Source organism: Suricata suricatta, chromosome 17 (assembly GCF_006229205.1).
Source record: "Suricata suricatta isolate VVHF042 chromosome 17, meerkat_22Aug2017_6uvM2_HiC, whole genome shotgun sequence".
In the NCBI taxonomy this organism is placed as follows: Eukaryota; Metazoa; Chordata; class Mammalia; order Carnivora; family Herpestidae; genus Suricata; species Suricata suricatta.
In genome coordinates, this window is record NC_043716.1 from 44,549,693 (window position 1) to 44,564,437 (window position 14,745).

At 42.2% G+C, this 14,745-nt stretch overlaps 2 protein-coding genes across 5 annotated transcripts in view; one reads left to right on the forward strand and one right to left on the reverse strand.

Moving 5' to 3' along the window:
- Positions 1–1,342: 1,342 nt before the first annotated feature.
- DDX5 (DEAD-box helicase 5) lies at positions 1,343–7,960 on the reverse strand. The gene is made up of 13 exons (XM_029926728.1): positions 7,737–7,960; positions 6,377–6,542; positions 5,933–6,029; positions 5,702–5,835; positions 5,508–5,573; positions 5,124–5,265; positions 4,879–5,039; positions 4,614–4,786; positions 4,136–4,246; positions 3,857–3,918; positions 3,720–3,779; positions 2,262–2,486; positions 1,343–2,049 (listed from the first exon to the last, which is right to left on the reverse strand). The coding sequence occupies exons 1-13, from the start codon at positions 7,778–7,780 to the stop codon at positions 1,646–1,648; spliced, it is 1,845 nt and encodes a 614-aa protein (XP_029782588.1). The 5' UTR covers positions 7,781–7,960; the 3' UTR covers positions 1,343–1,645.
- Positions 7,961–8,699: 739 nt separating this feature from the next.
- Positions 8,700–14,745, forward strand: part of CEP95 (centrosomal protein 95) — a 41,859-nt gene continuing 35,813 nt past the window's right edge. For 2 of the 4 annotated variants that reach the window (XM_029927468.1, XM_029927469.1), the window contains exons 1-3: positions 8,722–8,831; positions 10,321–10,449; positions 14,209–14,316. In XM_029927468.1, the coding sequence (XP_029783328.1) occupies positions 8,813–8,831; positions 10,321–10,449; positions 14,209–14,316 (256 nt within the window). In that variant the 5' untranslated portion in view covers positions 8,722–8,812. Of the gene's footprint in view, positions 8,832–10,320; positions 10,450–14,208; positions 14,317–14,745 lie in introns of all 4 variants that reach the window. The other 2 variants (XR_003904424.1, XR_003904425.1) reach the window with 2 other exon arrangements.

Below are 14,745 nucleotides of genomic sequence, written 5' to 3' on the forward strand. Positions count from 1 at the left end.
ATAAAAGCGAGAATGGGGAGAAAAATCACATTTATTAGTTCAGACAACCACAGGCTGGACACAACACACATGCTAAAAAGTGGACTGTCTTAAAACTTACTTCAAAGGTAAATAGGTAAATGTTTACCACAGCCCCACAATCATTTCAATAAATGTTTACAAATTAAAAGGCCGTTAGACATTAAACAGTAAAATATGTAATAAATACTCCAACCTACCCCAAGAGCTTCTTAAGTTAAAAGTCATAATGAATTTGACTAACCATGCTATTGAAAACTGTTCAGTTACTAGAGGGGCTGAATCAGTTTTCAATGTATTAGTCCTAAAAATACCACTCCCCATCCCCCACCCCAAGCAAAGTCTAGTTAAGTTTTACATTTTAGAGATAAGGCATTGACACCAATTAAAGCCTGTTTAATAATCAAAATTTAAATGAAGTCTCATTAAGACCTCTCCTCTCCTGACAAAAAGGAACAAATACCAGGACTGTCTGGGAAGACATTCAGACCTATTTTCTAGTCATGACAAACTATTAGAAAGTTGGTGAGCCAAAATTAAATCTAAAACCACCGCCCTTCCCCTAACCTTTCTAGCAATAAAAGCCCATGTTAACCCTAACAAAATGACTTGTACAATATAGTCACTGTGCTTTTGGTTATGTTGCCTCCTCTTGGTTAACTATTAACTTCAACAGGATTTTTGTTTGGAATGAATAGACCCTTCAGTTTGAAGTCCTTTAGAATTCCCTGAATTATTAGAAAGATAGTTGATTCCCCATGTAACTAGTTAAGAGCCCCAGAAAGCCTAAAGACTACAATCTATATAAACTGAAACCTCACGTTTAGCCAAATGTCTTAAAAAATGTAAAAATCTTCTTGGCCTTATTCACCATTTCAGTTTACTCACAGTAGAGCCAAGAGCAACAAAATATAATTCTGAAAAAGCAAGTTACTTGGAGCTTTTTCAAATGATAAAGTTTTGCAAAGGAATAAACTCCATGTTGCTCTCACATGAAGCACTTTTGGGGGGAGGGGCTACACGGTTGGTTATTTAGTATTTTAATCTCCCTATTTACCATCTGCTAACATGCTATTAAATGACTCACCTCTTGAGGTACTTACAGAAAGCCTTTATGCAATTTTGCCTAGAATTATGAATTTAAACTCCTTTTCAATTCTTGCAATATAAATAGATTATTTTAAGGAGGGCCTTCTGATCTGATCTCCCCACTTCCCAAACTTAAATCAGAAAGGAGCAGTCAATTTAGTTATGGTTAAAAAAACAGACCATCTAAGTTTTACATGACATTAGATATGTAAAATAAAGTACAATTTCCACTTAATTCAGTCTTCAAATATTTTTTATTGGAAGGCCATGCGTTGCCTTCATTTATTGTATTTCAAATCACTGTACATTTACTTTTGTGAAAACACTGCCTGCATTTTCTAGTACAAAAAAAACCTAAAAATTGTTTCAGGAATGTAGAGAAATATCCAACTTAAATAGCGAAAAAGTGCACCATAATTACTGCTGCACTGCAGTCATTTCTGCATTTCCCATGTTTCTTAAATAACTATTTTGTTTGATAACACACAATATAAAGAGCAATTATGAAAAACAGACATTTACATATACTTCTAAAGTCTTATTGAGAATATCCTGTTGGCATTGGATAACCAATCATAGGTGCAGCTGCAGTAGCAGGATATGCATATGCCTGTTGGTTCATACCATTGTGCATATTGGGAACGTTACTTCCGTATTGCTGAGTGCTATCATAACCGTTCTGGTAAGTCCCTGTTGGATTACCAGTCCTAAAACTGGTCTGTATACCAGCAGACACAAAATTACTTCCAAAGCTCCCATTGGTGTAATTTGCAGCACTGTAAACACCATTCTGAGTTTTTGCCCCAAAATCTCTCTTAAGCAGACTGGAGTAACCTCTGTCATAATTTTCCCTGTCTCTAAAGGTATTAAATCCACCCCTTTTGCCTGCAGAATATCTGTCCCGACGGTCATCCTTCATGCCTCCTCTACCCCTGGAACGACCTGTCAAGAAAAAAAATAATCGCAAGCTGATTATTTTCACAACACAAATCATTACTAACACAAAAGAGATGAGGTGGCTCTATTCACTCTACATGTGAAGGGCTTCTCAGTTTCATAGTCAAGATTTTACTCACCCGCCAATCCCATTTAAATGGATTTGTAGATCATGTGACCCCAAGTCACCAACATTTCTTAATGAAGGCTGGTCTTACCTGAACCTCTGTCTTCGACCAACTGAAGCAACTTGGGATTAATTGCTTGATTAGCTTCACGAAGCACAGAGATAAGGTCGCTCACTTGCTTTATGTTATTAGGTGTAAAGAAAGTGTATGCTGTGCCTGTTTTGGTACTGCGAGCAGTTCTTCCAATTCGATGAATATAATCCTCTGAGGAGTTAGGGTAGTCATAATTGATGACAAATTTCACATCTTCCACATCTGTAAGGTGTTGCAGTGTGGCAAAATAGCAATGTACGGAGTTTTGCACACCACAACAGCCAGACCAAAAATAAAAAGTTAGACAATTGTATTCCCAAGAAGGTACTGGCTGCAAAAAATACAGTTAAAATGGTTATCCATTCCCTGTAGGAATACCATTGAAGTTGGAGAAAAAAAAAAGCACACACCATCTACCTGGATGTCTCATTACCCACCCCATGAGAGAGCCTGTCAGTAGGACGTGTATTCTCTAACACATTCCCAAACCAGAAAGTCCCCTTACAGATCATCAAGTGACATCTGAATGCTTCTGCGCAGTAGGGCCACTTAAAGGTTCACAGCAACCTCTTCATGTGCTCATTTTGAGGACCTTTAAACAAAAATGTACACGGTCCTTTGCATTACACACTCATCAGAAGTTCAAAATTCTGGCCACACTGCTTGTCTTGCCAAGACCTTACAACCGCAGCTGCAAGAAAAACATACCTGTCCCCCAAAAGTTGTTTTTATGCACTGTGTCTCGTCTAGGCAAGCGCTTCCAAGAAGCCAGGATTCACTTGAGAATGTGTCTCTCTCTGGCAGGTCTCGACATGACGACTACTGTGTAGGTGAGGGAGGAACTTTCAAAGCACTGCTTTTCCCACTGACTAAGTGTGAGAAGTTGCTCCTGCTCTAGATCTCATGTGCCAGTACTCACCAATTTGTAAAAGGCTTAGTACCTTTTAAAGCTGCTCTCTCCATTTCAAACTTGAACAAAAATTTCATTGAACTTTGAAGTTTGGTAATAGTTCTTCAACATTTCAGCAAACTCACTGAAACTCAAAGACCCACAGATCACAGTCAACAGTTTGAAACAATGCTGTACCATGGCAGTCATGCAAAGCATGGGACAGAAGAAGTACCACGGCAGTGAACTGTGAGGATAACTTCCATTTTTTCCCCCCGGAGAGAACAGTTTACGGGGCAGAGGTGGTATGTTCTGCCTTTTGAAGATTACTGGCACACTTTCAGCTTTTCACCTCTCTAATCGACTGGAAGCAGCCAGCCGATCACTAGTCCTCCATCCCCCTCGAGTCCTCCGATTGTCATGCCTAGGCCTTGCCACAAAGACTGCACCTTTATATGAAAAAAACTTAGAAAAAATGCAGAGGTTAAAGAAAGCAATAAACTTTCTTTAAAAATTATATGGAGATCTTCTGGGAAACCAAGCCATGAATTCGAGTTTTTACTAACCTAGCCCTCTGGAGGCCACATCTGTAGCAATCAGAATAGGAGCTTTTCCATGTTTGAATTCTGTGAAAGAGAAACTATCATCAATAATCTGAGAATTACAGGTTTTGAGAAATAAATACCCTTTTCATTTGACTTACCATTTAGAACCCAGTCACGTTCCTGTTGACTCTTGTCACCATGGATACCCATGGCGGGCCACCTAAATCAAAGAAAAACTATCAGTAGGCTCACATGTAAAACCTGATAAATTTTAGAGTACTGCTTAAGTATCTAGCCACAAATTTCCTTTAATTTTACCTGATTTACATAGTTTTATTTACAACAGATATAACTGGCATCCACGACTCTCAAATCTGTTAGCCTCTCCCTCTAAACTCAGCTCTCATACGCCTGTTCAATGAAAGAAGCCCACATACCCGTCTCTCCTCATTTTTCTAGTAAGCTCATCACATCTTCTTTTGGTTTCGACAAAAACAATGGTTTTATTCTCCTTCTCACTCATGATCTCTTCCATTAGACGAATAAGTCTGGGAAAAACAGATTGCACGTTTTAATAAAGGAAGTCCATGGTTATGGGTGCGTATTTATGGTCAGTAAATCACTAACTTCAATTTACATAGCTACACAAATAAAAATGCCTGCCTGAATGCTTATCAAGCTATTCTATCCTTGGGCCTTTAACCACAAAGCAAGAATTCTTATTCCTTCTTTGCTATATAGTGATAACAAACTGTGAATTAAAGAAAATATTTTTCACAAAGATTGACAGACTAATTTTAAATGAACACATCCACATGCCATCCAACTGAAAGTCACTTTTAAGATAACCTAGGAAATGGTTAACTCCTGAATTTGTACAGCAACGTTTTTAGAATACTGCTACAGAAAACTTACTTTTCATCCTTTTCTACATCATGACATACATCCACAATCTGAAGAATATTGTGGTTTGCACTCAGTTCTAGTGCTCCAATGTTTATATGAATGTAGTCTTTTAGGAAATCTTCAGCAAGCTGTCTTACTTCTTTCGGCCAAGTTGCACTCCACATTAGAGTTTGCCTATCAGGCTAAAGAATTTTGAATTAAAAAAAAGCATTGTACTCTAAGAATAAATTTTGATCCAAGTTTGAAAAGGAACCATCTTTAAAGGCTAACTTACTCTTATCTGATCCACAATCTTCCTTATTTGGGGTTCAAAGCCCATATCAAGCATTCTATCTGCTTCATCAAGGACAAGGTAGGTGGTTCTTCTCAGATTGGTTTTCCCGCACTCCAAAAAGTCAATCAGTCTTCCAGGTGTTGCAATACAGATTTCCACACCTTCAATTAAACACATGAGTAACTACAACATGTAGTGTAGAAGCTCTAGACCCAACAATGACAAATAAAGTTTTTGTTACATGCCTCTCTCCAAATCACGAATTTGTGGTCCCTTGGGAGCACCACCATAGATACAAGTGGACTTCAAGCGACATGCTCTACAGTACTCAGCAGCTACTTGCTGTACTTGTTGGGCCAGTTCCCGAGTTGGTGCCAGCACCAAGCACTAAGAGAAACACAGAGCACAGCAGATTTTAACACAATCTGAGATCCTAGTTTTAAACTTACTGGCATTAGGCTTGCAGGTAACGGATATGTGCTGTAAAGGCAGCTTTGTCTCCCATCAAATTAAATACGACAACTAATGTCTTCATGTAAATCCCTGAGTTTTTTGCTACATAAAAATATTTGCTACAAATTTCTGCATTATACTCCTAGGCAAAAACTAATGAAACTATGTATACTTACAATAGGCCCATCACCTCTCTCTAGGAATGGCTGATGATTGATGTGGACGATAGCAGGCAGCAAATACTATTGGGGGGGAAGGAGGGGAGGCAAACAGGAATTAAGTTAATGCTTCTAATTCCTTTATATTCCCAAGTCATTTTCTCTAGCGCAATATAATCGAGTAAAAACACAAGAGGTTATACAAAACTTACAGATAATGTTTTCCCAGATCCAGTCTGCGCTACTCCAACCATATCCAATCCACTTAGAGCAACGGGCCACCCCTGAGCTTGAATAGCAGTGGGTTCAGTAAAATTCTGTCTTGCGATGACATCCATTACATTAGCTATAATTAGCAACAATAATTCAGTAAAAATTAGAGAAACCAGAAAAAAAGGGGAATAATTAAAGTGGGGGGGGGGGACCTCAAAACTAGCACTTACCAGGGAAGTTTGCTTCATAAAAATTCAGAACTGGCTTTGGGCAGTTGTGACCTCTAACCGTAATTTCCTTACTCCTTCTGTATGTCTCCACCTCTTGCTATAAAACAAATTTTAATGATCTACTAAGTACCATGACAACGTTCATTAATAAGCAAGTCAACAAGTCCCTAACTTCTTAAATGATCAACAAACCTTAATAGGACGATTTGAAACCTGTGTCCACATATAGAAACTCTACATAACACAAAATTCACCTATTGTGGTTATACTCAACCATTCTAAGCAGAAAAATTCAAAGCCTTTTTAAAAAATACCACCTCTTTCTAACTACCAGAAAAGTGAATTTCCTTAATTTGGTCATTTCTAAGACCTCTCTATTCAGATTCTGATTTAAATCATTACTGAATTACACATAGCCTAATGAAACCATATGAAATTACTCACTGCTGTGCGCCTAGCCAAATCAGGGTGCTCTTGATAAAAATTTTTCTCAAATTTGGGCAGCTCATCAAGATTCCACTTCTTTTTGACGAGTTTTTCCCCAGGGTTTCCAAACTTCTTTCCAGATAGGGGCCCTGCCCTACTTCCCCCAAATCGAGGTGCACCAAACCTGCAAGAAAAAGAAATTTCTCACATTTTCAAACGTCTACATAGTGATTTACACACAGACTTCTCATCTTAGAAAACGCTAAAGGCAAATGATTTTTACGGTTTTAAGACTTAGCACTGCCCTTGATTATGGTCATACTCCCAAAAGCCACAATTAGCACCATCTCTCTCACTTCCCGTTGTCTCAAGTACACACTACCGAGGCCAAGTCAACAGCCCGGGAGGTGGCAGGTCGGAAACTCTGCCCAAACACCCGAAGTTCAGATTACAAGGATAGACAACAGCTTATGGTTACTAGCCTTTCCCGTGAGCTTAGGATTTAAATGGCTGGGAAAGAGACAATACAAGGGAGGAGCTTAACAGCGATGTTATTTATCAGCTGTTCTCAAGCAAAGCAGCTTTGATTTTAAGGAATAACGGCACAACACCAGCAATGAGAGCAGAACAAGGACGGTGGTCTCCGGGACACTTACGCAAGCCAATCGAATTGGGGGTATCCCGCGGGAGGGCTCCCCATTCCGATAGCAAAATTATATAACGCAAAGAAAAAGAGAAGGAGGGGCTGGCAACTACCGGGGGAGGAGTCCCGGACCGGGCGGCGTTCCCGCTGGGGCGGCGCTTCCCCCTTTGTCTCGCATTTCTCTCTGCGCCACATTTTCTCGACGCTGCCATTTTGAGCTCCTCCGCCGGGCGGGGTAACAAAGGCGCCGCCGCCATGTCCGACGCCGGCATTTTGTACCCGCGACCCAACCACATGGCGGATTCCCGCGGCGCCGGCCACCCTCCTGCCCCTGTCACATAAATGGGCTCGGAGGCGAGCCCCTCGGCTCCCATAGAATTCCCAGGGGCCCTAAACCACCTCTCGAAGAGTTGCACCTAACAGCGACGATTTCATTCTCCTGGAAACGTCACGCTTTCCTCCCCTCGAAATACGCTCCCCCGAATTCTCCCAACGGCTGCTCAATCGCCGGGGAAACCTCGACGCCCCCCCCCCCAACAAAAAGCGAGTTTAAGGACCGTTAACAGAAAAACAGCTTTCGATCCGTTTTTAACAAATATCAAGATGGCGCAAACCTTTTGTTGGAAAAGCTTAAGAATAGGCTGAGAAAGCCAAGTTCCCGTCGCCCCCGCCCACCACCTTCATCGGCATCCCATCCCCCACCGTCGGGCCTGACAAGTCCATTCCCACACTCACCCTCGATCCCGGCCGCGGTCTCGGTCACTCGAATAACCCGACATGGCGTCAATGGTTGCGGTTGGCGGGGAACGAAGTGGAGAGAATCGGGTGCGACGAGTCGCGGCAGATGGCTTTGTCGATAGCAAAGCCTTGCGGGGGCGGCAGCGGCGGAGGAGCGGCGATGACAGAAGCCGGAGCTGCTCTACGAGAGACCGGTGGAAATGAATGAGGTGCCGGCCCCGTCCCGGCAGCCGGTTTTATAGCCTGGACCGCCTCCTCCGCCGCAAAGAATGCTGGGAGCCGCTCTATGACCTAATCACCCCGCCCCTGCGCACAGGCCGCAACGCCCGCCGGCGTTCCGCGATCCGCCATGTTCTCGCCCCACCCCCCGCCGCCCCTTCCTCGGAATCTCCGGTTTCGGGCCCCTTTCTGGGCTGGACCCACCCACACTGAGACGCTTCAGCCTACACTCTCTTCTTTACCTTTTTCTCGTCTTTCAACACCTCAAGGAAGCCACCCCGCCCTTTTCCAGGTTCAGCCTACCCAACAAAATGGCCCGCACAAGCCAACCCACTCAGCCCACTTGGAGATGTTTACGTCTCCAAAGAGCCCTCACGCCCCTAACCAAATGAGAGGGAAGGCGGAGCCAGACGTTGTCACGTGGCCGCGCCCGCCCGTCGGGTACGAGGGCCGCACTACTTCACCAGTTGGCGTCGGCGGAGGAATACGAAACGAAATAGCTCACCGGAAGTTCCGTACTACTGCCCCCGGGAGACAGGCCTGGGCCGCTGGGTGACCCGGCCTGTTAAACCCACCCACCTGAGAATCTCTCAGCGGGATCTTGCCCACGGAGAATGGTATCTAGAGCCCACAAACCGCCGCCTCTGAGCGTGCTGCTAAAGGAAGCCTTTCTTTGGTGACCAATCAGCATCGAGAAGCCGTTTTAACGTCCCACCCCCTTTCACCCCCTGCCCTCTCGTTTCATTCCCCCCCCGCCCCCCCCGCACGGCGCTGCGTCTGCGCTCTTCGGCCCTTCCAGGACGCCGTCCACCGCGCGCCCAGTTGGGAGTCTAGTGGCGACCTACCTCCGTGACATGGCCGGCTCAGAGGCTGGTGAGTCCCGGCCCGGAGCCCCGGTGTGTGTGGACTGAAACCGTTTAAGTCCCCGAACGCCCCTATTCCTTTTCTCTTGCGTCCTCCGGCTGGACCCACTGGTCTGGCCTGCCGACGGGGCTCGTCACAGACACCCCGTCGTGGTCGGCGGGTTCTGTGAGTCTCTTAGCCCCACTTTCGGTCCGCTTAGTGGCCATGGAGCGCGATTTGGGGGTGTGAAGAGAAGGACCCTGTGGCGAGGGCCGCAGCACGCCTGCAACCTGGCTGCAAAAAGGGCGGTCAGAAAGCAGAACGTGTCCTCCCGGCACTTGTATTCTCGGGAATCCAGCCACTGTCAGCGTGCTCTCTGCTGCTTGAATTGGGGGACCGAGGCCGTACCTGCATGTGCACTGAACTTTTGGGGAACGGCACTCTTAAGATGTTGAGGTTCTTGCTAAAGTAGAATGGTGGATTTTTCTCTTCGGTGCCCTCTGAAGGTACAGCTTTCTCTAGCAACCGCTTTTGAAAAGCGAGTTGATTGGGTTGCCTGGGACGCCTTTATCCTTGTCCTCCCGACCGCGTTCAAACTTCAAACCCCTAGGAGTTTGGGCAGCTGCGAGAACTGGGCGCGGGGAGAGGGAGGTAACGTGACGCTTGGAAGACGCTCGCTCTCAATTTGTTTCTAGGACGAAGGACGTAATGTGCCTTGAACACACAGACACATTTCTAGAACCTGCTGAGCATGTCAGATACAGAGTAACAAGAACTTTCTGCTTAGTTACTAATTCTATCAGAGCGCCAATATCTCAAGCTTTCTAAATTGTTCGAGAAACCCTCGGAAAAAACCTTACTGTAGTTCCTACGAGGTCTGGGGGTGGGTTGCGGTGGCATACGGGAAACTTCAGCCGTGTTGGCAATGTGCTAGCTCTGAATTTAGGGACATTTCAATGTATTTCCTATGTTTTCTTTCTTATTCGTTAAATAAAAGCTAATAAATGTCGTAGTGTTAGTGTCATTAATTCATTGTTAACAGCCTACGTTAATCAGCCTATTTGGGCACCAGAGAAATTCTGACTGGTGCAGGATAATTGGGTAAAAACATGACTAAACACTATTGGGAATTTGAAGCCGCACTCATTAATTAGTTTTTGGTAGCCTCGGAATATCATTAACAAAGTGTCTTGTTTATGACATATTCCGTTTACTTTTAAGTATGTTTTAAATAAAAAACAGCTTTCTGTGGCTTGTAAAATAAGAAAAGGATAAATAACTTAGGATTTTAGTTTACAGTAGTAGAAATTGGATTCGCATCATAGTTTTGACTACATTGAAACTCTAGCACTCTGGAAGTCATCCCAAGAAATTAAATATGTATTTTCAAAAATCCTGCCTTGGAGGGCCTTTGAGCTTCTATAACAATCAAATTTCATATCTTCTATTTTATTTGATGCCTCTCTTTGTGGGGATTGACTTTTGCTGTTTAAGGCTGATCTTTTTCCTTTCCTAACAGAGTGGATAACCGTTGCCAATAACCTTCTTTTGAAATGTCACATACACCTGAGGATCCGAGAACTGGAAGATTGTGACGCTAATGTTTTTATTGCTCTTTATCAATCCATTTTGGGAGAAAAGGTACCAGGTAAGGGTCCTAAAAAGTGGGAGTAATAGTGACTATATCCTAGGCTAGGAGTTTTGAGTGCCTTCAGTTAGATTCTATGGCATTTATAAAATCTTGCATTTTTCTTTTTGTTTACATTTTATTTTTATGTAAGTATTGCATTCATTACCATAATAAAGACCCCTAAGTTGCAACAGGCTTGTTCAAATCAGTTTGAGTGATCTTGGTCATTATTATGTAAATCATGCCTTAGGTGTGAAAGTCACACCTTTTCTGTATATATACCTTCAAAAGTTCTAAAATTGAGTAGAACTTGGAAACTTGTTGGGCCCTGTTACTTAGCCAATGTTATGGATATGAACTGATGTTTGTACTGCATCCCCGGTTAAGTGTCTCAGAGTCCTTATCCATAGCTCTCTACTGTGTCTGCTTCTGTAGTTTATAACCTTTGGTATTAAAGGTCTGTGAGTCTCTTCCTTTCCCAATGTTACCATGAGTTAGTGCCCTCAGCACTTGGAATAACGCGGATGGCCTCTAGCTGGTATCTTTGATGCTAGTCTTAACCTTCTTTTGAGCACAGAGGCCTATAGTTCTTAGACGAGTCTTTTAAAATACTTTTTTCAGGGCACCTGCATTGCTTAGTTGGTTGAGCATTTGACTCTTGATTTTGGCTCCAGTCAAGATCTCAGGGTTTGTGAGTTCGAGCCCCACATCAGGCTCTGTGCTGACAGTACAGAGCCTTCTTAGGATTCTCTCTCTGCCTCTCTCTCTCTGTCCCCTCCCTGCTCGCTCCCTCTCTCTTTCTCTCTCCCAAAATAAACTTAAAAACTTAAAAACTAAAATATTTTTTTCTTCCTTCCCCAAAATATTCATCTTCCTTAGTGCCCGAGGAGAAACTCCAAATATAAGTCAATGTTAAGATCTTTACTCACTCTGGTCTATACTGACCTTTTACTTTCCTCAAAGTTTATTTGCATTTCTAAGTAAGTTCTATTTTATTTATTTTATTTTTTAACTTACATCCAAGTTAATTAGCATATAGTGTAACAATGATTTCAGCAGTAGTTTCCTTAATGCCCCTTACCCATTTAGCCCATCACCCCCCACAATCCCTCCAGCAACCCTCTTGTTTGTTCTCTGTATTTAAGAATCTCTTAAGTTTTGTCCCCCCTCCTTGTTTTTGTATTATTTTTGCTTCCCTCCCCTTATGTTCATCTGTTTTGTATCTTAAACTCCACATATGAGTGAAATCATATGATATTTGTCTTTCTCTAATTTTGCTTAGCATAATACCCTTCAGTTCCATTCATGTAGTTGCAAATGACAAGATTTCATTCTTTTTGATTGCTGAGTAATACTCCATTGTGTGTGTGTGTGTGTGTGTGTGTGTGTGTGTGTGTGGTGTGTGTGTGTATGTGTATGCATGCATGCTACATCTTATCTTCTTTATCCATTCATCCATTGGTGGACATTTGGGCTCTTTCCATACTTTGGTTATTGTTGATGGCACTGCTATAAACATTGAGGTGCATGTGCTCCTTCAAAATAGCACGTCTGTATCCCTTGGAGAAACACCTAGTAGTGCAATTGCTTGGTCATAGAGTAGTTCTATTTTTAATTTTTGAGGAGCCTCCATACTGTTTTCTGGAGTGGCTGTACCAGTTTGCCTTCCCACCAGCAGTGCAAAAGAGATCCTCTTTCTCTGCATCCTTGTCAACATCTGTGGTTGCCTGAGTTGTCAATGTTAGCCACTCTGACAGGTGTGAGGTAGTAACTCATTATGGTTTGATTTGTATTTCCCTGATGATGAGTGGTGTTAAACATTTTTTCATGTGTCTGTTTGCCATCCGGATGTCTTCTTTGGAGAAGTGTCTATTCATGTCTTTTGCCCATTTCTTCACTGGATTATTTGGTTTTTGGGTGTTGAGTTTGAGAAGTTCTTTATAGATTTTGGATACTAACCCTTTATCTAATAATGTCACTTGCAAATACCTTCTCCCATTCCATTGGTTGCTTTTAAGTTTGGCTGATTTGTTTCCTTCGATGTGTAGAAAGAAGCTTTTTATTTTGGTGAGGTCCCAGTAGTTCATTTTTGCTTTTGTTTCCCTTGCCTCTGGGGACGCGTTGAGTAAGAAGTTCCTGTGGCCAAGGTCAAAGAAGTTTTTGCTTGCTTTCTCTTCAAGGATTTTGATGGTTTCCTATCTTACATTTAATTTCATCCATTTTGAGTTTATTTGTGTGTATGGCGTAACAAAGTGGTCCAGTTTTGCCAGCACCATTTGTTAAAGAGACTGTTCTTATTCCATTGGATATTCTTCTTTGTTCAAGATTAGTTAGCCATGTTTGAGAAGGTCCATTTCTGGGTTCTCTATTCTGTTCCATCTTTTTGTGCCAGTACCATACTGTCTTGATGATTACAGCTTTGTAATACAGCTTGAAGTCTGGGATTGTGATGCCTCCAGCTTTGGTTTTCTTTTTCATGACTGCTTTGGCTATTCGGGGTCTTTTCTGGTTCCATACACATTTTAAGATTGTCGTAGCTCTGTGAAGAATGCTAGTGTTATTTTGGTAGGCATTGCATTGAGTATGTAGATTGCTTTGGGTATTGACATTTTAACAATATTCTTCTTATCCAGGAGCATGGAAAATTTTTCCATTTTGTTGTGTCTTCAATTTCTTTCATAAGCTTTCTATAGTTTTCAGCGTATAGGTTTTTCACCTCTTTGGTTAGAATTATTCTTAGGTATTTTACAGTTTTTGGTGCAAGTTTATTTCTTTAATTTGAAAGAGAGTGCACATATGTACTGGGGAGGGGCAGAGAGAGGAAAAGAGAGAATCCAAAGATTCAGGACTCAATCCCAGGAAGTATAAGATCATGACCTGAACCAAAATTAAGAGTTGGACACTTAACCACCTTAGCCACCCAGGTGCCTTTCTTTATTTGTTTTGAGACAGAGAGTGTGCATGCATGAGTGGGGGAGGGGCAGAGAGCGAAAGAGGGAGAGGGCATCCCAGGCAGGCTCCATGCCATCTCAGGGTCCCTGAGATCATGATCTGAGCCAGAATTAGGAGTCAGACACTTAACTAACTAAGCCACCTGGGTGCCGTTATATACGGACCCTTTTTTTAAAAAAAATTTTTCTTTAAATATTTATTATTGAGACCAAGAAACAGAGCATGATTAGGGGAGGGGCAGAGAAAGAGGAAGCCACAGAATCTGAAGCAGGCTCCAGGCTCTGAGCTGTCAGCACAGGACCCGATACGAGACTCGAACCCACAAACTGTGAGATTATGACCTGTGCCAAAGTCGGATACTTAACCGACTGAGCCACCCAGGAGCCCCTATACTGACCTTTTAAATTGTTATGCCATTAATTCCTACTAGGGTACCTTCACAAGACTTACGAGAACTCTCCTTTTATACCTGTTGTTGTTTTTTTTTTCTCTCATGGAAAGCAGCCCATGGTTTTGGATTAAAGTCTAGCTTTATTTTTGTTTCCCTCAGAGTATTAGCAACTTCTTGAATTTAGGGACCTCTTTCTGTAGCATGGTGCTTATTATGGAATATATTCATATATATGTTGATTGACTAAGTATCCAACCAATAAAGGTGTTGTGTGGAATTCAGACTCTGTTAGCTTTATCTGTATTTTATAGCCTGTTAACTATTTTATAGTAAATAGAGCTTATTTTTGTAGCACTTAGCCTGACTCAGCCTGCTCAGAAACGGATGAAAACTTGGACCATCAGATGAAAAATTATGTAGCTTTTTTTCCACAGACCTCATAGCTATTCCCAGGAGTCAAGAGGATGACGCTCACAATGTACAAGCAGTAATTGATTCGCTGGCCTTGGATTACCTGCAAGTCAGCTTGTCTCACATCACAGGTTGGTATATACTTAACCATCAGATGATTTTGCATTTGACTAAAATAATTTGTTGGGTAGAGTCATAGACATTGTTTAGTTAACCAAATGAGTAAGTTTATGAAATAGACCAAAGGGCAAGATTGAGCCAAGACAAATAGACGGGTAGAGGTAAGGGAGCCGTCCTTGAGAGCTTTTTTCAGAAAGTCAAACGTTGGGTTTGTGATGAACCTGAGTCTGAGATGTAAGTATTCTGGCTGGTAGTTTAAGATATGTTTGTTGTTGTTTTGTTATTTTAAAGCTAACATGCTACTTGTTTGTAGTAGCTAAAAATTAGCAACATCTAAATGCCCATTAAACAGGGACAGATTAAATAAGTTATGATAGCTCCATGCAGGGAATTTCTCTGCTAGTATAAAAGATGATTGATGATGCTCATTATATACCATG

Bases quoted from the DNA above. Each gene is read 5' to 3' on its own strand.
- DDX5 (XM_029926728.1), bottom strand. From the start codon at position 7,780: ATGTCGGGTTATTCGAGTGACCGAGACCGCGGCCGGGATCGAGG. The intron at 5,266-5,507 runs GTAAGTATACAT...TGTTTCTCTTAG, and splicing joins AGAGAGGTGATGGGCCTATT to TGCTTGGTGCTGGCACCAAC. The intron at 3,780-3,856 runs GTAAGTCAAATG...TCTCTTTCACAG, and splicing joins ACGTGACTGGGTTCTAAATG to AATTCAAACATGGAAAAGCT.